Raw genomic sequence first — 27132 nt, 5'->3', positions numbered from 1 at the left:
TTGGGAAATGAACTAGTGGGTGGGAGCTCCCTCTGTCTGTCCATATCTCTGTCTGTCTCTGACTCTCTGTTGTCCTCCTGCCTCTTGCATAAATAAAAAGGTTGTAATTTAAAGAGAAATGTTTATGATTATGAATGATATAAACTGTCTGAAAAAAAATTCATGAAAAGTTGTAGTTGCACAGGTTTGTATTAGACCAGCTTTCCAAAGTATATTCCAAAGGGTGCTAATCCCTTGGCCAGCCTTTAAAAGGGAGTGCTGTGGTCCCCACCGAGTATCACATCTTCCCTGGGAGCCCCAGGTACACATTTGCATTTTTAAGATGCCAGTCAATAAAACTTTCAGCCCAATGTTTCACACATTTTCTTGAGCATTTCAAACTTTTTCTCAATATCTATTCCCAATATATAGTTTAGGATACTATGCTAGAATAATATTTGCTTTTACACTATACTGTTGCATTGATTTGGGATATTTAAAAGATGTGTCAAACTATTATCTAGTACATAGTCATTTCATGGCTCAAAAACTAAATAATTATTTAATGAAAGTGAAATTCCTGTAGCAGATAGTTACTGGTTACCATGGATTGACTGTCCTGTGTGTTATAACCACATCACTAGAGAGGGGGTATTTTATGCTACTTTACTCAATTTTCAAAACCCTCTGAGTCATCTATTTCACCCATTTTGTGGATGAGGAAGCTGAGGCTCAGAGAAGTCACTTCTTTGCCCAAAGCCACACCCACACTGACAATGAAGGAGAGAGCCAGGACTCAAACCAAGCCTGACCGCAAAGCACAGTTCTGTCCAGCTTGCAAAATTGTAAGAGGTACTTGGATAAAAATCAATGAGTAACAGATGAGACTTTAAAACGAAGCCATGAAAGATAGACTAAGATGTCTAAATTGAGCTATTCAAACATTTTTCATTATAATCCTTTTATCTAGGAGCTAATAAATCCCTTTGCTCAGTCTCAAAAATCCGACCACCTAATTTGCTGTAAAGAGGTTTATCGAAGGCCAAAGTGAAATGAATTGACATAGTAGGGACAGGGTTAGCCAATGTAAGTGACCAACCTCTCATTCCTTTTTTAAGTATTAGAAGTTTTAAATCTAGACTAGAAAACATCTAAGATCATCCATAACCAAGGATAACTTTGGAACAAAAACTTGCCACCAGTGTCATTCACAGTAGAGAGTGAAAATGGCAGTGTGGTCTTAACCACAATGTGTTTATGTGGGGGATGTCAGGCTATGTTACCAGCAAATTGTCTGTAGAAGTCAGAGAAGTAAATTGTTTATCTTCATTTATCTCTGAAGTCTATAGTAGAAGAAATCTAATAGCTTTCTTATCTCACCCTTAATGCCCTTAAACACATCAAATTTTATTGCATTCTGTTTTGTTATAAAACAGTTTGATTTATTTACTTCTTCATTTGTTCTTTAAAAAGAATACTCTCAGTGAGTTGTAGTAAAATTCCAAATGGGAAAACTATCCTCAGTATTTTAAAAGCACCATAATTGCCAGGAACATTTATTCCAGTCCAAATGTCTTCATTTTTTAAAAATAATATTCAATATAGTATTTGGAAACTTTAATTCTGATTTGCAAATAGTAAAGTCATTTTATATGGTATCAAATTTTTTTAGCCAATAAGAATCATAACAAGTTGCAAATGTTCCCAAGCAGGACAATGAAAAAATGATGTGCCAACTTTAGACTCAGTGCCCAGCGATCTGGTGGTTAGGACACAGGGGCCTTCACCAAGTATGACACTGTGCATTGTGTCTTCATTACGGGTTGGATTGTTCTGTCATGAAGAGCAACAATAGGTAGCTTCCATTGCAACATAGTATGATTCTTATCACTAGAAGTGTGCAAAAAGGGGCACACTCTCATCATTCTTTCCACAATTCTGAATGTACCCCTTCTGCATGCCTGCTACTAAGCTACAGTCTGACAGTATAAAGATGAAAATACACAAGTTCCATGCCCATTCATGAGAAGCTCAAAATTAGCAATATAAACATAGAGAGATGGGAGAATAACAGAGGAGGAGGTAACATGAAGGGAAGAAAACTAGTACCTGGCACAGCCTATGTGATCAGAGGATGGATGGCAGGAGGTGTTTCTTGTCCTGAACTCTGAAGCTTAAGTAGCAGTTCTGTAAGGAGAAAAGAAAGGAAAAGTCAAAAGTCTAACAACGGAAGGAGAAGAGAATGTGCAGATGTCTACAGAGCATTGCACATTTGGGCTTCTAAAGGAATTCCCCATTCCTGGGGCAGAAGGCTACATGTGCTTTATGGGTAAGACACATCCAGGGTTGAATCCAGCTTTTCTACCTTGACCCAGTCACGCTGAAATGGGAAAAGACCATGGAGGGCTGTTGGGAGCAGGGCAGTAACAGGAGTCATGGGAAGCCACTGGTCCAGTTCCTGGCTCATAGGCCGTTTAGCAAGGGCTAGTGAAATGATGAGTGTGGTTCATGACTAACCTGATCATTCATGATGCGCTCATTATTGCTGGTCCCTGTGAACATGAGTTTTCCTGGTTTCAGTCTCATGATGTAGTGGCTGAGCACAGATTCTGGAGTCAGCTTCAGGGTTTTACATTCCAGCTGATTTGCTGTGCACCTGGAGCAAGGCACTTCCTCCCCTAATCTCCAGACTGCTACTCGACTGTAGAATGTCCAGAGAAGCAGAGCCTACCTCAGAGTGCTTGTGATTACGTGAGGTAATGCACAGAAAAGCTCAGCTCAGTACTTGGAAGAGCAAGTGATGTTAAGTGTACATCCGTACCAGTGATTATTTATGCCCTTATGCTATCACTGTCGTCTTCTCCATATTCTTATATACTTTCAAATTATGAAAACTCTACGAATACTTTTTGTGATTTGGAAAATAAAGGAATGAAAAACAGTCCATCCATCCATAACTCTAACCTACCTATCATATACTATTCTGGGATATTTTCTTACAGTAGCTCTCCACTCCTGTGCAATCATTGTTCCATGAATAGACTCTTGAAGTCCTAGCTAAAGCACTTTGCACACTGAACTTTGTAGCCTCAAGTCTTCACCAATCATTAGTGCATTAGCAGCTTTTTCCACATGGTTGCATTAACTTCAGAGCTATCATTTCCATGATGATGTGACCGCACAGAAAAGAAAGACAGCATAGTTTTCTGAATCACTTTTCTCTCATACATTTGGTTGGTTTTCAGTTTAGCACATAAGGAAGGTGACAGGAGATGAGGGAACCAAAACACAGATTCTCCTTATGGGATGTCCTCTTGGCTGTCAGCCACCCAGGGGTAGAAGCAGAAAAAACCTTTAGGAATTGTTTAGGGAAGATTTTTACACTGGGTATAGTGTCCCTCCTGTGTACTGACTTTGTGTCTTGTGGTTGCTTTTGTTTTAGTATTCTCTGGGCCTCCGATTTGCAGTTCCGCGTCTTGAGAAAACAAACATGAGCATTAACTTCGATCTCCAAATCAGAAGGTTAGAGCTTTCAATGCCCGCTTGTCAACAGCACTCAGGAGCGGAGAGATCCATAGTGAACTGAAGGCCACTTGTCCAACTCTTTCTTTCGAAATCAAAACCCAGACTCTTAGAGCCCGTGTATGTTTTTGTCTTTGTAAACCAGTTTAGTCTTTTCCATCTTTTTGGTTTTGAGATTATGTTCTGTCGAGCAAGCTATGGGGGAGTCCGATTTTGTCCCGTGCACGCACTCCTCTCTCCTCACCTGTTCCTCCTTTGGAGGTACCTGCCATTTCCCTCTCCCACCCTGGCCACACCCCAGGCTCCCAGCTGCTGTCAGTAATCCCTGAGAACAAAACCTCTGCCCCAAATGCGTAGAGTTTGCCTTTGCAGTCTTGCAGTTGCCTGGATTTTCATGAGTGACTGGGTCTCTGCTGCTTCACTGGGAGCACCGTGGCCATGGCAGCATGCAGGGGGAGATGGCGCCATCTGAGGAGACTTCTAAGAGTTCACGGAGAATGCCATGAAAGGGTGTTTCTTCTGCTGCAAAATGGTGTTTGACATCTGTGCACGGTGTTTTCGTGATTCACATTTTGCAGGAACTTTTTCTGAAGACCATGTGTGTTGTGGGGCAGGGCCTCCTCTAGGAGCTATAGACAACCCTGTAGGTGGCTGCTTCCCCTTCCTGAGGCTGCCTCTGTTTAAGGATTCCACGGCGACTTCAGCCTTTCGCTGTCTCTCCTGCTTATCCCTGTGTGGTGGAACATAATTGTCTAGGAGCGGGAAAGCCTGCAGGGCAGTGCCCTGGGCTTCCCAGCTGTGGACTTCAACCCATTACCAGGGATGGAATCAATTTAATTACCCTAGACCCATATGAAGACAAAGAAGAATTGAAGGCCAGCACCCTGGCTCAACAGGCTAATCCTCCGCCTTGCGGGTTCTAGTCCCAGTCGGGGCACCAGATTCTGTCCTGGTTGCCCCTCTTCCAGGCCAGCTCTCTGCTATGGCCCGGGAGTGCAGTGGAGGATGGCCCAAGTGCTTGGGCCCTGTACCCCATGGGAGACCAGGATAAGCACCTGGCTCCAGGCCTCCTGCCTTAGGATCAGCACGGTGTGCCGGCCGCGGCGGCCATTGGAGGGCGAACCAATGGCAAAAAGGAGGACCTTTCTCTCTGTCTCTCTCTCTCACTATCCACTCTGTCTGTCAAAAAAGAAAAAAAAAAGAATTGAATGGGATGTAATATTCATATAACGTGTAATTAATTAGTGTTGTTGGAGAAACATAGATAAATGTAAATTTGTGTAACAAGATGCCCTGTGCGATGGACATATTTTTCATGGTCTATAGATCACAAAGCTTGTGAAACTCTGATACAGATGTACCTTCTCCCATGCCTACCACATTCTTTACTCCCAGTTGGTATCACTAAACTTCAAGTACAAAATCCCTTCCAAAAAAAAAAAAAGTACAGACTAAATCTCCTAAATTTTCAAGAATGAATGAGACATGCATTCACCAATTTGGGGCTAATCTCTAAATTTTCCTTAATGTTTTGTAGAAATAAGGGTCATTAGAACATGGTAACTTTTAGAACAAATACTCTGTATCACAGATGACATTTTAATATTCACATCAATAAATGGTTTAGGATGGGGTGGGTTTTGGGGCATAGAAGGTTAAGCCATTGCTTGGGATGCCCACATCCCATATGAGATTGCTGGTTAAAGAACTGGCTCCTCCATTTCCAATCCAGCTTTTTGCCTGTGCACCTAGGAAGGCAGTGGATGATGGCCCAATACTTGGATCTCTGCCTCCGATGTGGGAGACCCATTTGGAGTTCTTGGCTCCTGGCTTTGGCTTGGCCCAGCTCCAGCTGTTGCAGGTGTTTAGGTAGTGAACAGCAGATGGACGATTTCTCCTGTCTGTGTAATTCTGTCTTTCAAATGACTAAATATTTTTTTTTTATTTTTTATTTTATTTTTGACAGGCAGAATGGACAGTGAGAGAGAGAGAGAGACAGAGAGAAAGGTCTTCCTTTGCCGTTGGTTCACCCTCTAATGGCCGCCGCGGTAGCGCGCTGCGGCCGGCGCACCGCGCTGTTCCGATGGCAGGAGCCAGGTGCTTCTCCTGGTCTCCCATGGGGTGCAGAGCCCAAACTCTTGGGCCATCCTCCACTGCACTCCCTGGCCACAGCAGAGAGCTGGCCTGGAAGAGGGGCAACCGGGACAGGATCGGTGCCCCGACCGGGACTAGAACCCGGTGTGCCGGCGCCGCAAGGCAGAGGATTAGCCTGTTGAGCCACGGCGCCGGCCCAAATGACTAAATATTTTTAAAAGGTTTAGAATATTTAAAACATATTTTAACTTTTAATATATTAAATCATATTTTAATTGTTTTAAAATTATGTATATATACATATATAAGTATGTGTATATGTATATGCATATATATGTGTGTGTGTTTATGTATATATATTCTGTAAGAATGTAGCAGATTTTTTAAAATGAGACCTGTGTCACAAACCATTCCTCCAGACTTTGTGATACATTTCTAGGGAGGAAGGTTTTCTAACTCACCTTCATTGTCTTTCCTGACCTTAATTAGATCTTTCTAAAATTTGACTCAGATATTTCCTGCTGAATCTTAGGAATTTTTTCTATTTTATACAAATTAGTGATAGAATGAATTCATCTCTAATAGTTCCTCTCCATAAATATTTGAAAGGCATAGAGGGCATGACATCTCAAATGATTCAGGTAGTCCTAAATATTTTCGAAATGAAAATGTCTAGTTCATATTTTGAAGTTTTCAGAAAAAAACAAAAACCAAGAACACATCATAGTAAAAGATCACCATCACTCCAGCCTGAAGTTTCTAGTGTCTGTGTCACTTGGGGAAAAACACATCTCTCTTAAAATGTAATCACCTTTAATTAGAAAGTCTGGCACCAACATGCAAAACAAATGCATTGATATTTCCTGTTTAGTCTTGCTTGCAGTTACAAATAAGAGAATGGATACAACTAGTAGTGCATTCAAGAGGCCAAGGACACTAGATAATCTTCTGAATGCCTTCCCCAAATCCATCATTTACATGAGTTCAGAAATGAAGTTCTGAGGGCAAATAAAAATGGAGACTTTTTATCTTCCTTCATATTAAAAAATGAGTCATGATTATATTCCATTTCTTCCTATAGCTGTTTTAACAGTATTCTAAAAGAACACCAAAGCACAAAATTTCAGGAAGGACTGGAACATACGTAAAACATCAAATTCCCAAAATGCACATTTTAGAGATGAAAGTGATAGAATATTTTAAAATACTTCTATGACTCAAATGCCAAGGTATTTGAGAGGTAGGCATTTATCTACATGTTTTATTGGCAGACTCCAAAGATTTAAATAAGTATTTATACGGATGGTTTTGCATTCAGTTTAAATGCTTTTAAACCAAAAATAAGTTAAATCAAATTATCTGAAGTCTAAACAGCCAGGTCTTGACCACCCTTTGCCCCGTTTGATGCCCTGTTCCACAAACAAAACCCAAGAGCGAAATAGGCTTTATAAATTAAGAAACACAAAATATTTCCTGTGATAAATGTTTGCATTAGGTGGTCTCTCTGTGCCCTAGGTCTATCTGATGTAAACAACTTCCTCTCTGGGTAGAGTGGGCTTTGCAGTTCTCACACACAAACAGATCTTAGTGACTGTCCTTGAAGTTGCTTCCTTGGCAGTGGTAAAATGAACACTGGATTGTCTTTGTTGGCATTCCAAAGACTACAGGGAATAATAGGAACACCAGGAATAGGAAACAGTAAGGAAAAAGAGAAATAGCATCAGAGTAATGAAGTGGGAAACACGTTCAGCCTCGGCACACGACATAGGGGTTAGATGCAGAGAGGAAATTCATCATTGCTTGCGTAGAATTAGCCCTGACAGTATAAATAGCTCAGCATCCAGCAGGGTGATGGATTGCTTGTTTGAATGGGGCAGCGGTGTTAGTGAGGGGGGTTTCCTTCCAGGAAAGAGGTCAGGGAAGCTTCTACGTTGTACATCAAGCCTGGTTCCTTTCCTAACAGGAGATTTTGTCCATGCCACTGGCAGGCAGTAGGGAGTGTTGTGACAAGTCTGTGTGACAGGTTGATCCTGATCGGTCAACCAGAAATTCTGAATTCTTGAGACTGCCACTGTTCTCCATGCTACATTTCAAAAACCTAGCATCAGTCTCAGCTTTAAAAGATGATATATGTGTTTCTACATCTTTAAGGTGTTGAAAGTACTAACACTTCTGTTATTTAAGACACTTGGAAATGAAACTCAATAGAATTTTGCAATAACTTAAATAAAACTTTTTTTTTTCATGATTCTAATTTCCAGTGCTACAAAGCAGTAGTGATCTAGAAATAAAACTATGGCTAATCTGTGGAAAAATTATATTTAAATTTCTAAACTAAAGAGTTACCCATAACATTTCCATAACCATAAAATCTGTAGCAAGTATGATTTAGTATGACTTCGTGTTGGCTTTGATTTAGAATCCTGTCTTTGAAAAAAAAAAAAAAAAGAAAGCTTTTTATCTGCTGATCCTCCACAAATGTGATCATAATAAATGCCTTGGAGAGTGGGGCTCACACATTGGAGAGCAAGTCCCTGCAGCTCAGGCACAAGGTTAGCAGTGGTGCCCATTCCGGGAGATGAGCCTGGCATTGGTCTGTTTACATCCACGATGTATGTTCGCAATGTATATACAATCAACTCAGATGTTTTAAAAGCACTATGGGAACAATTCAGTCTCTGCCTTCTGTCAAAGCATCATTCTATCATATAGCCTTTCCAGTTCCTGCTTTTGGAACGTCTTGCAAGCTGGTGGAACCTACCCCACTAGCACCGTCACAGGATTTGAGCTTGCTTGGCGAGTTCGGGAGAGGGTCAATGATGAAGAAACAGGAGGCGTTCCCTCCTTCCGCAGACTTGACTGTAAACGTGGCCCCGCCAGCGGTGACGTGGCCACATCTCAGGTTCCTAGAAGTCACCTAATGCTCCGGATGACGTCAATGAGAGCACAGTAGGACAATGAATGCCGAGAGAGCTGCACCTGAAACTCAGTGACTGGCTGAGCCTCTAGTGGGGCCAGGTTTCATGTGCCTGACAGCACGGACTGCTGAACACATGCATTTTTAAAAAGTTAAGCTTCGTATCTAATTATATTTGCTCGAGTGAAATAACTGTGCCCTTGTCAAAGAAAGCACACTGGAAGCAGGCCTCTACCTTCCCGCTTGATGTCTTTCTCAGGCTCCTGGATCCTCTCCTGTTGCCTGCTCTTGAACTGCCCAGCTCCCTTGGCTCTTGCCTCCTCCCGCCATCGGCTGAGCTTCTAATTCATTCCCCACTCCTTGCCCTGGTCAGCCAGTGACTATGAAGCGAACATACACATATTTTAATAGCAACCCAAGAAATAAACTGTAAGGAACATAAGATTGCTGCCAAAACAATGTATGGTATTATGCATTCCAGAACCAAATGCAGATACTTTTTCGATTATGTGCCACTCTGGATTATTGATGCCAGTTCCCCTCTTGATTAGCATGGAAAATCAGGAGTTGACTGTGCTGTCATTTCCTATTTGATGGGCTGCGAACATGATGCACAGCGATGTTAAGGAATTTGTCCAAGGTGGAAGTTGGAAAATGAACTCAGTGCGAGGTCTTTTTAGTTTAGCCATCAAAACAACAACAAAAAAATGTGTTGGCTGCTCTAGGTATCCATTGTATTTCCAGATGAAATGGAAGGTTGCTTTGTTACCACTGATCATAAAAGATCTTAGCATTCCCTGTACCAGTGCTTATGATTCTGTAGAATAAATATACCACTGCTTTGTGAATGATCAGGTTAGCTATGTAAGGTACTCTTGTGATATATGGAATGTATTGTGATAGTATATATTGTGATAAAACCTCTGAGTTTATTTAAAGTATTTAAATTACTTGTCATTGTCTTTTAGTTCCAACAAGGACAATCCAGACAGCAATCTTGTGAGTTTGCAGATCAACATCACTGCTATAGCTCAAGTAGAAATAAGAGGGTAAGTAATATAAACAAGGGATTGTGGTAGTATAAAAAAATAGATTTCTGTATGTGAAGAATTGCAACATACTAGTATAAACTAGACGGATTTTTCCTAACACATAAGAGGTCATAGTTCATTTTGTTTATCAATTTTTATTCTTTTCTACTCAACATTAGCTTCCATTGTAAAGAGAGTAAACCCTGTAAAATGAATTAATTCTTTCTTCCCCAAACTGCCAGTTCAATAATCAAACCATAAGAAGCCAGATGAAATAGACAACCATGATTGTCTGAAAAATCTCACTCCTCCAGTGATTATTTAGCATAATGACAATTTAGCCCTCACTGTACCACAATCTGAATTTAATAAGAGGCTGACTCTTAGATGTGTGGGCCAATGGAATCCACATTTTTTATCTTTCTCCTTCGGCCCTATTGTTTGAGGAAGGTGCCAGTAAGCAATCAGATGAGAGACAGGAAAAAAGTGGTCAAGGAAAAAGGGTTGGAATGACTACCAGCTGGAAAGTCCATGCCTGGGGGGGGGGGGGAGAAATCAGAAAAGGATTGCATGTAGTTCTTATCTTGCACAAATGTGGACTTCTGGGATGCTGTTAGTACAATTCTGGTTTCTCCAGTACAATCAAGGACTTGGCTAAAAATGTCTACTGGTGTTTCGGACCAAATATCCTTGGGGTTCCAGAAGTCCTGGTTCCGTTCCTTTCCCACAGGGCTTGAGTGGCTCACGTTCCTCCACGACCACAACTGGATTTCTACACGCAGAGCTGCTGTCACTATGGGCTCCCTTACCCATCCCGATGCTCTCCCTGGGGCCCGGCCCTGCTGTCCTGGAGCCCCGGAAGCTTCCCCTACTGGACTACAAACATATTAAGAATGCCTCACGTCTGGTGTTTTCAATGTGCTCCCTCATGTAATCAATCCTTGTGCAAGTGCAAGAACTGTGGCCCAGGGAGTCGCAGATTAGACCACTAGAAAGCAGGGAACTATAAAGTAAATAGAACAGCTTCCTGTCTGCAGACTTGTGTTCAGAAGTGATCATGCCGTCTGCCATGAGATCGTCTTTTGATCCTGATCCATATAAAATTTCACATATGCATCTGCGATTTTTTTTTATTCAAACAAGTATTTTTGAGATTCATTTATTTTAGTGCATGTGCCTGTAGTTTATTCAGTTTAATGACAGGCGAGAATTACAGGGGCTGGTGCTGTGGTGTAGGGGGTAAAGCCACCGCCTGCAGTGCCTGCATCCCTTATGGGTGCTGGTTCGAGACCTGGCTGTTCTGCTTCTGATCCAGCTCTGCTATAGCCTGGGAAAGCAGTAGAGGATGGCCCAAGTCCTTGGGCCCCTGGTACCTGTGTGGGAGACCCAGAAGAAGCTCCTGGCTCCCGGGTTTGGATCAGTGCAGCTCTGGCCATTGTGGCTGTTACTAAAAGATATCAAACTCTTTTTCAAAATAGTTATGCCAAATTACTCTTCTGTGAGAAGTAGGTGGATTTCCATTGCTCCGCATTATCTACTAACTCTCAAAATGGTCCAGTTTTTAATTTTGATCCAGTTTGATGGATAAGAAATAGTGTGTTTGATTTTCACTTCTCTAAATCCTAAATGAGACTAAACAGCTTTATAAAAATACATTTGTTGACTCTGCATTCTTCCTAATTGGGAAAAGTTTCACTTTTTTTTATTTTTTTGTACATACTTTACTGATAGGATTGGCTTTTTCTTATTAGTACATAGAAGTTCTTTTATATTCTAATATTTAGACGGTAAACCAATATTAATTACTCACTTTGCAAATATCTTTTCACAGCTTACAGAGTTTGTAGAGCTTTTTTTATTTTTTAAGTCAGGTTTAGGCCGGATGTTGGCATCCCATACTGGAGTGCTAGTTGAAGTCCCAGCTGCTCTGATTCCAATCCAGGTCCCTGCTAATGTGACTGGAAGACAGCCCAAGAACTTGAATTCCTGCCACCCACTGTAGAGACCCAGATGGAATTCCTGGCTGCTGACTTTGGCCTGGCCCAGACTTGGTTATTGCAGCCTTTGGGGAAGTGAACCAAATGGTTCTCTCTCTCTCTCTCTTCCCCCCATCCCCTCTCTCTGTTTCTGTCAATCTGCCTTTCAAATAAATAAATTAATGTTAAGGTCAGGTTTATTGAGGAATATATTACATAAAATAAAATTCGCCTTTTGAGATGTCCAGTTTGAAGAGTGGTGATACCACAGGAACATTCAGCAGAGAGCAGTAGCCTCACCTTAAGTTATTACTTGGGACTCCTTTGTAGTGAACCCTTCCACCACCCCTAGACTCCAGCAATCCTGATCTATTTTCTGTCACTGAAGTTTTGCCTTCTCCAGGACATCATCTTCTAGTTTTCCTTTGCTTAGTGGCTAGTGATGCTGGGCATCTCTTCAGTGCTACATCGATCAGTATCTCTTTTCTGGTGAAGTGTCTTTTCAAATCTTATTATTGGACTTTTATCTTTATATTATTGTATGATAAACGTTCTTTCATAATCTGCTTATGAAATGATTTATCAGATATGCATCTTCCCACTATTTTCTTCCAGTCTATGGTCTAAACATTTTGTATTTTCTTAACTGTGTTGTTGAAAGAGCAAAAGTCTAAAATTTTGATGAAATTCAATTAATCTTTTATGGTGTGTGCATTGTTTGTCCTAAGGAATATTTGCCTTTCCAGTGTTACAAAGATTTTCTCCTATGTTTCCTTCAGGAAATTTTATAATTTTAGGTTTTACATTTAGGTCAAGATTAATCTTAAATTATGTCTTATACTTGGTGTTGAGGTAAGAGCCTGTGTTCATTTTGCTGTGCCATTTGTGGAAAACACCACCCTTTTCCTCACTGAATTCCTTTGATACTGTTGTTGAAAAACCAGTTGCTCATATCTGAAAGTTAATTTCTTGATTTCCTATCCTGCTTTGGGGATCTATATGTGCAAGTCTTGAAATGCAGAGGTGTATCCTGAGATACAAACTCACAAGCTGTAGTAGCGATTTTGTTTGCTGATTTCCTATGTAATTATTACATTGTCTGTGGATGAAGACACTTTGTGTTTCTTGCTTTCCAATCCATGTGTGCAAAAGTTTGGCCCACTAGAATGTTAGACAGACCACCCTCACTTCTGCACCAACTGCAGATTCAAGTGGTTCTCAAAATCAATGTCAGCCAAAAATTCACAAGAACGACTTGCAGAAGCCATTGAACACTATTATACTCACAGTTACGGTTTACTACACAGAAAAGATTCAGAGTATAGTAGGGAAGTAGTACATAAGGTGGAATATAGAGACTTGCCAAAAACAGGGCTTCCGCTGAGATCTGCTGTGATGTTAGGACATGCTGTGTTCCTGGTGTTGATGTGTGACAATATCTATAGCCTGCACCAACTAGGGAAGCTCATGCCCGCCTTGGTGCTCACTGGGGCTCCATTGCACCAGCATGACTGATTATCAGTCCATATAACTGATCTTATTCTCCAACTTGGATGCTGTGATGTACCAAAGGTCCCATCCCGAAGCACGTTGTCCATCTCTCTGGGGTGGACAACTCCAACCTTAAATCATATTGTTAGAATATCTATTGTGACCCAAGACCCCAGGCCAACAAAGACATTCCTAACAGGCATAAAATTCTGAGAGCTTGGAGAATATGCCCCCAGAAAGTGGGGACAAAAGCAAGGCCTCTTCTTGGGAAAGGTTAAATTATTTGTTACACATACTTAACATTTCTCGTTCTTATTTATTTTTCTTGCCTTATTGCATAGACTAGGGCTGCCAATGCCAGACGGACTAGAAATGGTGAGAGCAGAGATCTTTGCCTTGTTCTCAATCTCAACATCATTTAATCTTTTCCCATTAAGTTTGGTGTTCACTACAGGGTGTTTGCAGATGTCCATTGTCAGGTTAAGAGTGTTCCCTTTTGTTTCTAGTTTTCTTGAGAACTTAACATAATTATGTGTTCAGTTTTGACAAATACTTTTTCTGTGCCTATCAACATGATTAAATAGTTTTCTCTTTTTTGTCCATTAAAATGGTCAATGGATTCATTTTTGGTTTTGAATTTCTTTTTTTTTTTTTTTTCAAATTAATTAATTTTCTATGCCATTTCCAGCCAAACTTTCATTCTGGATAAGAAGCATAGTTAGTCATGACGATTATCCTTTTTGTACATTCTGGTATTCCATTTGCTAACATTTGTTTGTGACTTTGGAGTCTGTTTATGAGAAGTATTGATTGGTGGTTTTCTTACAATGTCCTTTTCTGCTTTGAGTGCCTGAAGAATACTGGCCCCATAAAATAAGTTGGGAGCATTTCTCCCTGTGCTCTATGCTCTGGGAAAGTTTGTGTAGAATTGATCTCATCTCTTCCTTAAATATTTGGTTAAATTTACCAGTGAAGTCGTCTGAGTCTGGAGTTTGGGGGATGTTTTCATAGGAAGGTTATCAGATAGAAGGCTCTTTATATTATCTATTTCTACTCTATTGGGCTTTAGTAGTTTTTCATTAAGAAATTTGTCTGTTTCATCTAAGTTGTGTGTAGGACCATAAATCATAATGTAAATAATGTTTTCTCATTTTCCTTTTAACACTTATAGAAGATTTCTAATGATATCCCCTCCATTGTTTTGATACTGACAATTTGTATCTTTCTTTTTTTTTTTTCTGATCAGTTTATTGAGAGGTTAGTGATGTTTTTGTTCAAAGAAACAGTTTTTGGTACAATTCCTTTTTTGTTCTTTTTCTTTTTTACTTTTGTTTTTGTTATCTATTCCATTGGTTTTTTCTTTTCTTATTTTTTTAATTTCCCTCCTTCTTTCCTTATGTACATTTTTCTCTAATAGTTGTTTTAACAGCATTCCCAAATGTTGATCTGTTGGGTTTTCTTTATGACTCAGTTCAAAATATCTTCTAATTTCCTTTGTGAGTTCTACTTTAAATCATAAGTTGACTCAGGGTAAGTGACTTATTTGATTTACAGATATTTAGAGCTAATATAGATGTTTTATTTTTATTGATTTCTAATTTCATTCCCCATCTCTCTCGATGAGAAAAACACTGCTTTAAAAAAAAAAAAACTGGAGAAAACACAGCATTTTTTTCTTCATCTTATTTTTAGATGTTTTTAAAATTTGCAACTAAATGTACATACACTTTTGTTTCTTTCTTTAAGCTTGGTTTATCACAGTTTTGTTAACCAAAAATAAGTTGGAACTGTTTCTTAACTCCAAAACATACTCAAAATTGGGAAATGTTTTTATTCAATAAGACATAATTCAGCTCATGGCAGCTAAGGGCTTACTCTGTTTATATTTTCACATATTCATTTTATGAGATTCATATTTTGAAATGTATTTCTGCCATCATAATAGAAAAGAAAGAAATATCTGTTTTTGCCAATAAGCAAAACAGATTATTAAAATGGTGTTTCTCATGTGGGTGCAATTATTTTAATTGCTAGATTAATGCTCAACAATTGACCACAGTTTATTCTCTAAGACAGTGTTAAAGCTCTTTTTGGCCATTTTACACGATATAACTCTTTCCTCCAAATATGTAGCAAAAATACTGACTGCCAGATTTAATCCTGCAAAGAACAGCTACTATGTTGAAAATTCTGCATGTACAGCCTTCAGGAAAATCTCTTTGAGTCAATTGTGTTTATTCAAGAAGTTCTTATGACATACTACGTTACACAATTTTATTTTTATTTTCTGTTGTTTCAAAGTTTTTCAAAAGCTAAAGTGGGTTCATTTATTTGAGTGGACAAAAATAGTAAGAATCGTTTCATCAGTTTCAAAGCTAGATAACATCAAAATTGTCTTTAAACAGATTTACATGCCATTTTCTGATACATATGATCACTTTAGCATAGTTCTATTATTTCTATTAGAAGTAAATTTGGCCATAAGAGGCAACACCACATGTATTCAGCACAGCAAAATGGCAGCCTTTCTAAAAGAATCAGGATTGAGTCAGTTTATATTAAGAGAGACTGCAATCATGAATAACCAAGGTCTTCATAGGATACCATCTACAGCAGGTGGAACCAACATTCTTCCAATATGTGATAAAGGGGAGGTGTTGATTTAGGGTTAAGAGGATGTAGAAACAAGGTTAGGAAAATAGGGTTCACACAATGCTGCCAAATCCTCAGATTTGAACTTCCTGATATAAAACAGACTTTACTTACCGAAAGCTCAATCTCTTTATTCTAGAAAGATGAAAATTTAAGTTGATACAAAATCTATATATGATGTTTCTAATGGCTTTATTTGCAACAGCCAAAATCCGAAAATAACACAGATCTCCTTCAGTGATGAATGCTTTATTAACATTCACATTCATACCACAGAATATCATGCAACAACAACAACAACAACAAAAGGAATGAACTACTGACAAATGCAACAAACTAGATGGATCCTCAGAGAAGTACGCAGAGTACGAAGTCAGTCCCCAAAAAGATTACACACTGCTGAAATAACAGTTATAGAAATGGAGACGAGATTAATGGTTGCTAAGAATTAAAGACAGAATGGGGCACAGGGAAGTGAGTGTAGCTAAAAAGGGAACTTTTGGGTTATAGAAATATTCTGCACCTTGACTATGTCAACAGTCTTATTGTAATATTACATACAATATCACATCTTGGTTTTGTAAAATGTTATTGGGGAAAACTGGCTAGAAGGTACTTGGCATCTCTCTATGTGATTTCTTATGACTACATGTGAATCTACAATTATCTCAAAATCAAGTTCATTTTTTAAAAAAATGACTTCCTTGCTTCCCCCTAACTCCCTTCCTAAAGCCTGTGGCTAGCATTGACAGGACCCCAATCTTCTAACCCGAGGGTCTATGACCCCTGCCTTAGGGTGGGAGACTATTCAGTAAGGATCTGAGATTTGCACTGGGTTTTCCCACAGAGCAAAGCAGTTGATCATGCTCTTTCTTCTTTGCTTGCTTTTTTTTTTTTTATTACAGCAGACAGGCAGAGTTAGACAGTGAGAGAGAGAGACAGAGATAAAGGTCTTCCTTCCGTTGGTTCACCCCCCAAGTGGCTGCTGCGGCCGGCGCGCTGCGCCATCAATCTGAAGCCAGGAGCCAGGAGCTTCCTCCTGCTCTCCCATGCAGGTGCAGGGCCACAGCGGAGAGCTGGACTGGAAGAGGAGCAACGGAGACAGAATCCGGCGCCCTGGTCAGGGCTAGAACCTGGTGTGCTGGCGCCACAGGCAGAGGATTAGCCAAGTGAATGGAGGATTAGCCTAGTGAGCTGCGGCGCCAGCCATGCTTCCTCCTTTCTAAGACATTCCCTTTGAACATGGTGAACAGTATTTCACTGATTTTGTTGGGAGCCATTCTTTGCCATGGATTCTCCAGATGTGGCTAAGTCTTCAACGGGGCAGTAACTGCATTTTGTGAGTCATACTTTTTGAATGATTTTGGCATGCCCTGTGCTAGATTGGAAATTTTTTTCATGGATTCCTGTTTTATTTTTTGTTATAGATCCACATCAGGAAGTTTCAGCGGTGTTTACTAAGTATCACCAGAGTTTAGGGGCCCCGAATGCCATTACACATCAGTAGTAGAGCACACGGTACTTACAAACCTGAGCACTAACCCTCACTAGAAGCTCCGCACTGTTTCCCTGTTCACCAGTTTTCCTTTAGTGTATAAAAGGAAACATTTTGAACACACTGTCTCCATACTATCTGTTAAAGTCTAAAGATTTACGATTCTGTACTCTTGGGGGATTTATGACCAGTCCTAAAGGACTGATGATCACAAGAACAAAAATTTTCAAAGAAAATGTTTTCAGCTTTTTGTTCTGTGTTCTCTGTGTTAAACCAAAAAAAAAAAAAAAAAAAAAAAAAAAAAAATCCCTAGAGCCTTACAGTGGATAATACACGTTGAGCATGGGCTCAGTGCTGTGGTGCCAAGCTGAGAACTAAGTAAAGCTTTGGGTCATGCAGCCATTGAGACACTCAGGACTGGGAGCCCAAGGCCTCTGGGCTTCCCTGTGATGAAATGATGAAAGCAACCTGCCCTTCCCATGGGCCACCAGCATCAGTCCCTGCATTTGAGTTGAACATCATGCAGTCAAATCAAGGAACATGGCAGAATGACAAGCAGCTAGGGAGGGAGAGAATTTAGATGTCAGCCCAGCAAAGTTGTGCCTTGCCCTTTGTAAGAATTGCACATCAAGATGTAGGCCAAAGGCTTTGCAAGTGAGCAGCATTCCTGGGTTGTCAATTTTTAAAATGTACTTCTCCCACCCACCTCTGGAAAACAACATAGCCATGTTAACTCTGACCAAAAGCTTGTGAGATGTTTTCCATTCATTTGCAATATACAACCTGAAGAGGTGATCATAATTTTCCAGAAAAAGAAATAGAGCCATATAGACATTAAATTACTTGTCCTAGGGTCAGAATTTAACCTAATAAATTTTGCTGTCTGCTTTAGAAAAAGATGACCCAGGAGATGAGATGGAAAATAGTGTTTGAAGTTGCCAGAGGCTGTGGTGTTTATCAGATGCCCTTACAAAGGCATGTGAGGCCTCTGCCCAAAAAAGATGTTTTCTGCTGAAATTGCTTTTAGCTGAAGGTATAGGAATCCTTTTCAAAATGACTTTCACCTAAAAACTGATAGAAATCATTGTTTTTTGAAAATTATCCATTTAAAGAGTTTATATAAATGACAATTTTATTTGTAATCAGATTTTCTTATGCAGTAATGCCATGTATTATATTTCATCCATCCAATTCTAACTTTCTAGGTATAAGTTGAAGGGAAAAATACTCATATGTCAAGTTAATATCCTACCTACTCTCTCTCTATATATAAGACAAGTCTAGAACTCAATTACACTTCATTTTGTTTTGGTTCAGGATCTGGCCTTGTGAAGGGCTTGACTGTGTTAATGGGAAACCAAAGAAAGCTAGGAAGGAAGAATATATACAGGGGTCACTTTTCTACTCTGAAGTCCAACCAGAAGTTTCATTTCTTCACAATCGAACATGTAACTCATCAGAATCCTAAATTTTTCCACACAAAAAAGTCCCATTTCTTGACATATCTTAACGCAGGGATTATATAACCTGTCCACATACATTCCTACACCCACAGGCAGTCCTGCGCATGTGCACGTGCACACACACATACACACACACGGATAGATGGATGGCTACGTTTATAATATATGGTGAATTTTTTGTCTCAAGAGTGGGCTCGGTTCTGCCTCCTAGTGTCTAAGAGATGAAATGCTCTGGAGGTGAGTCATTTAGAGCCTACAACAGGTGTTTCAGACCCTTCACTATCACTTTCATTATTTTGCTTTAGCAAAACAGCATCACTTCCAGTATTTTTTCCATGTCGCCTCATCTTCTGAAATAAATTGAGCGTCAGTTTAGGCTAGTACAACATTGTTTACGTGGGCCATCCTCAGCAATTAACACAATGTTCTCTGTTGCAGAGTCTCCCACCCTCCTCAGATCATCTTGCCCATCCATAACTGGGAACCTGAAGAGGAGCCTCGCAAAGAGGAGGAAGTTGGACCATTGGTGGAACATATTTATGAGGTAGCCACTGTCCATGTGGAAGCTGTGTTAGGGGATTACTGTTATGCTGTCCACTGCTGAACTCCAAATGATACGTTTTAAGACACCAGTCCAAGCTCTGAGCTTTATATGCTGGCTAGATTTGTGCTATTGTGTATCATATTGCAGTGTTTTCTGTTTCCTGTTAAGTAACTGAAGATATAGTCACTTGCTCCTCAATTTATCTTGCTATGTTCTTTTTTTTTTAATGTTTTTTATTTCCTGTCTTTTTAGTATTTAGACAGTCAAAGCAAAAAATGGCCAGCTCCCTAGACTTCATTTCTTCTTACATTTTCAGATTTCCTTAAAACTCTCCCATCTCTTAAACTGAAGGTCACCAACCAGAAAGTCCAGTCAGAAAATTTTATGAATTACTCAGTATTGTGCCAAAAAATGCATATATAGTATGTGAAATATGGGGACAGTAGACACGTAAGAATAAATTTATCTTTCATTCGAATAATCAAAATTAGGAATGAATGACTTATTCTGAGCCTGAAATAGTTCATTGATCAATAAAATATTTTCCAGAAGCAAACCAGCAACAGATGAAAAAGACCCAATGTTCCTTTCCAAAGGGAAAAGTTATTGACATCTCCTGAAACACTTGTATTTTTCAGTTAGAAACCAATACATAGTAATCGGTGAGTTCGGTAATTGTTGAAGTATCCATTTTTTTTTAAATGAAGTCAGTGCTGTCAGCACAGCACAGTTATTCTTATTCATTTCGAAGAGATCAGGAGTGGAACTTTGGTAAAACAATGGTCCGAGGCATTTTGTGTTTGAAGATCTTTCGATGAATTTCTCTGTTCCTTTCCTACACAACTCATACTACCCTTGTAATAATTCTGCTTATGACTTCACTCAAGCTACCAAGGACATGAATAGCATTCTTTAGGGTTAACAATAAAACCATTTCAAAACTGATGAGCTGTTTACGTCCATGGAGAGGAAGCCTCAGCTCCTGGGCCATGTCCGCAGAAAAACCTCCACCATCTGCCAACCTGCAGTTCAGTTTCGGAAGCCCCATCCAAAGCTGGATCAAAGCTTTGCCTTAAGCCCGTCTGATAGCAAAAACGATAACACAATCCCAAATCACTGGGATTATGAACCTCACCGGGGGGAAACAAACTGTCTAATAATTTATTAAAGTTTGTGTGTGCTGCTCCTGCTCAAGAATACTGAGACTTTATAAAGTTGGGAAAAAATTCAGACTCAATCTTTCCCAGGGCAACCCTGCTTCTAATCTTAGCATCAGTGGATCATAAAAGTTTAGGGTAATTACCAGTCATGCCGAAAGCAATCATCAAATGCTTCCTACATATTAATGTCATGTCTCAAAATAATGTCAGTGAATGCCATGCTTTTGGAAAATGTGAATTAATAGGCCACCTAATAAGCAAAAACAATTATACATTGGTTTATGGATCATTATAATTACCAGAACTGTAGGGAGGAAAAAAAAAGAAGATCCCTGCTAACTTTGAAGTGAGTTTTTAAAAACTATAATAAGTTTAAATGCGCTTAGTGTTTTGGGCAAGCTGTTTTGTGTCCCCTGAATGTGAGATTCTTGTGTGAAAAATGTCCATCTCTTTATGAGATGTGGCCTTTCTTTCCTTGAGATTTGTTGATGAGAACAGAAGGGGCCCAGCTTTGTCACGCGCACTCAGATTGAACTGTGCGGAGTGCAGACCGGCTGTGGCACTTGATGGATGGCCATTTCTCCAGAGGGTGAAAGAGAGTGCATCGCATATGGTTGCAATTGACAAGTCAGTAGTCAGGCAAGAGGAGGCAGATTCAACGTAAAGAGGAAAAAGCCCTAGGTCTTAAAATCATATAATTAAAATTGTATTTCTTGTACTACTCTTAATATGCATTCAAAGTAAATATGACAGTTATTAGACATGGTGAATATGGGCTTCACTAGGAAATCCACTCTAAGAACTTCACAAATTAAAGAGTTCTCTAAATGCCTGCACACAATGCTTTCAGATCTCTTGTCTGTGTGAATTCTTTCTTATTTTCCACAGCCATAGCCGTAGTCTTAAAAGCAGTAATGTATGTTTTTAGAATGGATACAGAGTAAATGGAGTTTGATTTCATCTCCCTCTCTTGTGCTGTACTAGTTTATAATGTGTTGTCTGCTTGCAGCTGCACAATATTGGACCGAGCACTATCAGTGACACCATCCTGGAGGTGGGCTGGCCGTTCTCTGCGCGGAATGAGTTTCTTCTCTATATTTTTCATATTCAAACTCTGGGACCTCTGAGGTGTCAAACAAATCCTGATATCAACCCACAGGATATAAAGGTAGGAGTGTGGTCTAACTAGTAGCTTTGTTTTTTTTTTGTTGTTGTTGTTGTTGTTTTGTTTTTTGTTTTTTTTATGGTAAAGAAAAAATAAAAACAATGGCTTGTTCACCAGGAAAAAAAAAAAAAAAAGGAAGGGGCAGGCAGTTGGCCAGAAAGAAGAAATGCCTGAACCCCATACTGGAGTTCCTGGGTTCAAGGCTGGAATCCAGCTCCTTCTCCAGCTTCCTGCTAATGCAGACCCTGGGAGGCAGCAGTGATGGCAAGTCGTTGGGTTCCTGTTACCTGTATGGGGGACCTGGATTGAATTCCCAGCTCTTGGCTTCATCCTGGCCCAGCCCTAGATTTAGAGGTATCTGGGGAATGAGCAAGATGGGAACCATCTCTCTCTCTCTCTTTCCTCCTGTTTCTTTCCCTCTCAAATAAAAAAAAATTAAGCAAAATAATTGTTACTTCAAACATCATTGATTAGACCTTTTCTTTTAGTTTTATATTTAAAATATCAAATCTAATTTAAATATCACTGCTAGTGAAATTAAATTTCTCAGAGTTTTATTGCTTGTAGTTGTGGTGATCTTCCATTTATGTAGCCCATTTCAATATGTACTTTTTATACGAGGGCATTCAAAAAGTTTATGGAAAAGTGGAATTGACAGTACGAATTCTCCATGAACCTTTTGAGTTCCTATATATGGTTCTACTAGAAATGCAACTGAACCAAAATCATAAATAGACATGTCATGTTTTTAAGCATTAGTATAAAATGCTAATTTTAAAACTTTTTTTGGTATATTGCCAAAAACATGAGGATCTTTGCCAAAATGGGCTCTTCCAGCTGTTGCCAATAGCAAGTGGTGAAATGCAAGAATATGCCAAAGGCCATCTCAATGCCTGAGAAGTCCCAGACTGGAAGGTTCAGGACCCCATTCTTTTGTGAACCTTACAGAGAAGCCCAGAACACTGCTACTCAAACTCTTAAATACATCTGCATCTCAAGGCAGGTGGGGAGGGGGTGGTATCTGTTAAAATGCAAGGTCCAAGGAGGGGCCTGAGACCCTGCCTCTCTGCAAGACCCCACCTCCTGTCCATGTGCCTGGTCTGCTGTCCACATAGTCATTCACAAGGAGCTCAAATGTCCAAGGAACTGATCCTATTCAGAGGAAGATGTATATTTGGCTTGGGTTCCCCCTGGGAAGGAAATTAATTAATTACCATAGCTCTTGGAAATGTCACATTTGTATGAAAACAAAGACAAAAGCTTGTTGATCAGATGTCATCCTCGGAGGAGAACTGCTTTCCAGAAGGGAGGTTTCCCAGGAGCTGCAAGGGCACCGGGTCTCCGTTGGGCATGGTGCCAGCAAGACTTCCTGAGACAGACACAGCCCCCAGCACGCACATCTGCCTCTGTCCCTGGCTAGCGGCACTGGGTCATCACATGGTGAAAGGCTCTGTTCACAGGGAGGAATACTCAGATGGGGCTCAACAGTAAAGGACTTACAGGGCAACAAACCTCCTTCTTCATGGGAAAACCATAAGGAAGGCCACTTGCTTTATACAATATTCTTTAAAATACTTCCTTCTTGGACTCCCCCCACCCCATTTCCTCTTTCTTTGGTTCTTATTAAGATGCTTTTAATATCTTCAAGGATAGCAGCTTGTTGTAAAATAACATCTTCAAATGTTAATATATAACATTTAAACTTAAAACTTTCCCATGTCCTGTCCTGTATCTAACATACACTAGAGATATAAATACATACACTGCATCTGACCTGTAGCACAGATTCTTGCAGCCCATGGTTATGCACAAAGTTTCTGACTCTCTTTGAATGCAGTGTTTAGTTTGTATCTGACACTATTTATATGTATTTGTATATATTATATAACTTGTTTAATGTGCACCAAGTTGGTTGTAAGTTGTTTGTTTCTTTGTAGCAATTTAACAATCATTTATAGTGATGGGGACAGTACTAATAGATAATTTTCCTTAAAAGCTGACAGATTCATGCTAACCCAGGGGATTGTATATAGTAAGCACCTGGCTAAGTGTGCCCTGCTACCCAGTTATACTTTTATTACTTGTGACACACACTGATTACAAATCTGTCCAGAGCTAGTAATTTTTAGAAAAGATTTGTGTACTTTAAGGCAGAATGACAGAGAGAGAGGGAGATAAACTGATTCACTCCCCCAAATGCCTGCAACAGCTAAGGCTGGGCCAGGCAGAAGCCAGGAACTCCATCCATGTCTCCCGAATTGGTGACAGGGGTTCATGGACTTGAGCCAGCTTCAGCTGCCTTCTCGGGCTCATTGGCAGGAAGCTGTGTCAGAAGCAGAGCAGCTGGGACTCAAACCTGTGCTCTAATATGAGATGCTTGCATCAGCACTGGCAGCTTAACCCACTGTGTCATAATGCTTGTCCCAGGCTAGTAATTTTTTTTTTTTTTGACTGGCAGAGTAGACAGAGAGAGAGTCAGAGAGAAAGGTCTTCCTTTGCTGTTGGTTCACCCTCCAATGGCCTCTGTAGCCAGCGCACTGCGGCTGGCGCATCGCACCAATCCGAAGCCAGGAGCCAGGTGCTTCTCGTGGTCTCCCATGGGGTGCAGGGCCCAAGAACTTGGGCCATCCTCCACTGCCTTCCCGGGCCATAGCAGAGAGCTGGCCTGGAAGAGGAGCAACTGGGATAGAATCTGGCGCCCCGACCAGGAATAGAACCGGTGTGCCGGCGCCGCAAGGCGGAGGATTATAGGCTAGTCATTTTTAAAATGTGATCTAATTATGTCCATTTCCTAAAACTCTCCACCTATGGAAATTGTAAGATTTGACTACAATAGGAAGTAAAAATGCCCTGAAACTAATAAAAGTTTGTAACTTCTGAGTTCATTGGAAAAGTTGAAAGATTCTACTTTAAGGTTCTCAAAGTACCTTAACCATGACCCAGAGAACACAAAAGAAACTTTATCAACAGATTTTAAAAATCAACAATTAGTATTTTTACATCAGAGTCTATAAACAATTAAGAATACCTGAAGGGGCTGAAGCTGTGGTATAACAGGCTTAAGCCTCAACCTGTGGTGCCCACATCCCATGTGAGTGCCAGTTCGAGTCCTGGCTGTTCCACTTCCAATCAGGTTCTCTGCTATGACCTGGGAAAGCAGTGGAAGATGCCCTGAGTCCTTGGGCCCCTGCACCCATGTGGGAGACTTAGAAGAAGCTCCTGGCTCCTGGCTTCAGATCGTCACAGACATTTGGGGAGCAAACCAGCAGATGGAAGGCCTCTGTCTCTGTCTCTCCCTCTCTCTGCCTATAACTCTGCCTCTCAAATGAATACATAAATCTTTTTTTAAAAAGGAACATTAAAAAAGTCCTGGAAAATAATTTGCTTTAAAAATATCCAATGATCCCTAGTGGGGGCTGGCATCGTGGCACAGGGGAAGGCGAGTAGCCACCAGCTTTGTGCTCTGGGACTTCCAACATCCAGAGCCCTGAGCAAAACAAAACTTATCTCCTGTCTAAATCACTCATTCTCAGGTTGTAATACCAGCACGTGGACGAAGGCAGTTCGGTCCCACGCTCCCTTCATGAGGAGAGTGATGGGCAGGGAGAGCCTTTGAAGCATCCGCATCCCGAGCCATCTGTGTTCTACCAGGCCTTCTCTGAGGAGCTCCAGGCCCCGCCCACCATGGCCTGGTGCAGGGGAACTTCCTGAAGTTGTGGGATCTGTTCCCCTACCACATGTTCCTCTTCCGCTCTTCTGCTGATTTCCTTTTGGTCAGATCTCTCTCATGGTCAGATAGGCTTTTTCTGCCAACTCCCTCCCTTGTGAATTCTCATTTTTGCCCCCTTACAATGAGAAGACATCTCCCTTCATGGCCTCTTCCCAACCCCCTCACACACTGCTAAGGAAACTTACTGATAAGACAAAATTCCAAATTTCCTTAGATGCATCCATTCCAAGGAGCCAGTGCCTCTAACACTAAGGCCTTCAACATATCCCCTGCAGCCCTACAGTTTCCTCAGAGTTGGCTATCTCCATCTAAGTAAACCAATTTCTACCTAAATACCAGCATTGGACGTAAAGGGCTTAACACAGTGGGTTTGTTTTTGTTTTTAAATTACTCATCTGGCAAGAGTCCTAGGTATTATTATTCTTTATTACAAATACACAGTTTTATGGCATGAAAGTCATACTGAGGATTAAGTAGGTTTTTTTGCGGACTGGCTTGAGAACTCAACCACCATTTCAAACATCATTTCTAAGGAGAAATGCATTCTGAATGCCAAGCATCTAGCCTGAAATACAGCCCCACTACAAACCGAACGTGCCTTCCAAATGCAACATACGCCTTCAATTTCAGTAAGTGAGGTACAGTTTTCCACACTATGTCCTCAGAGTCTGAGGAGGGCACTGCCTGCCTTACTCAGCCACCACCACGACCATTCTGCTACCTGCGGCTTCTTTAGGAAACGGTGGACAAAAGCTGTCACCAACAACATCCACCTCACTCGCTGCCCAGATACAGGGCCGTGGTGTCCAAACTTGGGCAGGGAAAAGAGGCACACACACAGGTGTTGCTAGAAATCAGTGAATTTCTTCAGTACCCATACCTGCTTCTTGTCAGTTTTCGCGAGACGTACTAAGCCCGGTTTGTCGATGTTCAAAGCTCAGAGGCTGGGGGTTCAGGAACAGCAGAGTGAGCTGCACAACCCCTCATCTCCCCATTCGAGGAAACCACGCTCCCAGGGAAGTCAGCACAGGACGCGGAAATGCCTACCTGCACTTTTGCCTCCAGGTGGAGCAGTTGCTGATTTGGAGCTTCTGCTCCAAGATGGCTTCCCCTCCATCAAGTGCATGCACCTGTCTTCTATAGCCTGCGGGATGTAAGCAGACGCCCGCCCGTGAAGGTTCACCCCCTGGCTTCCTGGGCTGGGTCAGAGGGCACAGTTTTCTCTCATCGAAAAGGTTTTGAAACATCAACTGTCTGCAGCATTCGGACCAATCCATGCCATCTAATTTGTTCCAGATCCTTCTTGGAATAAAATTTGAGAGCTGAGTGCAATATTGCTCAACTCTTCTAAAGGCAGTACAATAAGGATTTCAAACTATCAATTTTCTTATTTTGCTGGGCTTGGGTTTGGAGGGGCCTTCACACAAGCTATGATCTTTAGATAAGATGAGGTTGAAAATGTAAACCCTACTCAAACCCAACGTTTCATAAAAAGCAAAAGTTTTTTGTTTTCTTTTTTTTTTTTAATTGGCATGATTTTGTGCTAAACAGCCCAGTGTGAGATGCTGAGGGTACAGGCTATGGAATGCAGGCTGGGACTTCAAAGAAGACAACAAACAGGGCACTCAGATGCAACCTGTGCTAAGATCATGGGACAGCATTCTGGGCCTCTGTTCAGGAAACAAGAATCCTGAGGTTAAAATGAACAAGACTAGACTGGGAAGAGCTGAACACAAGAGCAACCAACCCTGTGTGTAAAATCTGTCTCTGGAGCCACGGAAAGCAGGAGGTCGCCACCGAGAGCCAGCCTCTTGAACAAGACCAGTCCCACAGGAAGCACAAATTACAACCAGAGAGCACAAATGGGAAAAGCAGAAACACGGAACCAGCTCATTCGTCAAGGGTTACAGTCC

The 27132-nt window shown here is 40.8% G+C and overlaps 1 protein-coding gene across 1 annotated transcript in view; it reads left to right on the top strand.

Annotated features, from left to right (window-relative positions):
* Nucleotides 1-27132, top strand: part of ITGA8 (integrin subunit alpha 8) — a 191921-nt gene that overhangs the window by 126581 nt on the left and 38208 nt on the right. The window contains exons 22-25 of the mRNA XM_062210503.1: nt 3422-3501; nt 9481-9561; nt 19059-19164; nt 21334-21492. Of these exons, the coding sequence (XP_062066487.1) occupies nt 3422-3501; nt 9481-9561; nt 19059-19164; nt 21334-21492 (426 nt within the window). The remainder of the gene's footprint in view (nt 1-3421; nt 3502-9480; nt 9562-19058; nt 19165-21333; nt 21493-27132) is intronic.

Source organism: Lepus europaeus, chromosome 14 (genome assembly GCF_033115175.1).
Source record: "Lepus europaeus isolate LE1 chromosome 14, mLepTim1.pri, whole genome shotgun sequence".
Taxonomy (NCBI): domain Eukaryota; kingdom Metazoa; phylum Chordata; class Mammalia; order Lagomorpha; family Leporidae; genus Lepus; species Lepus europaeus.
This window is presented reverse-complemented; position numbering and strand designations above follow the sequence as displayed.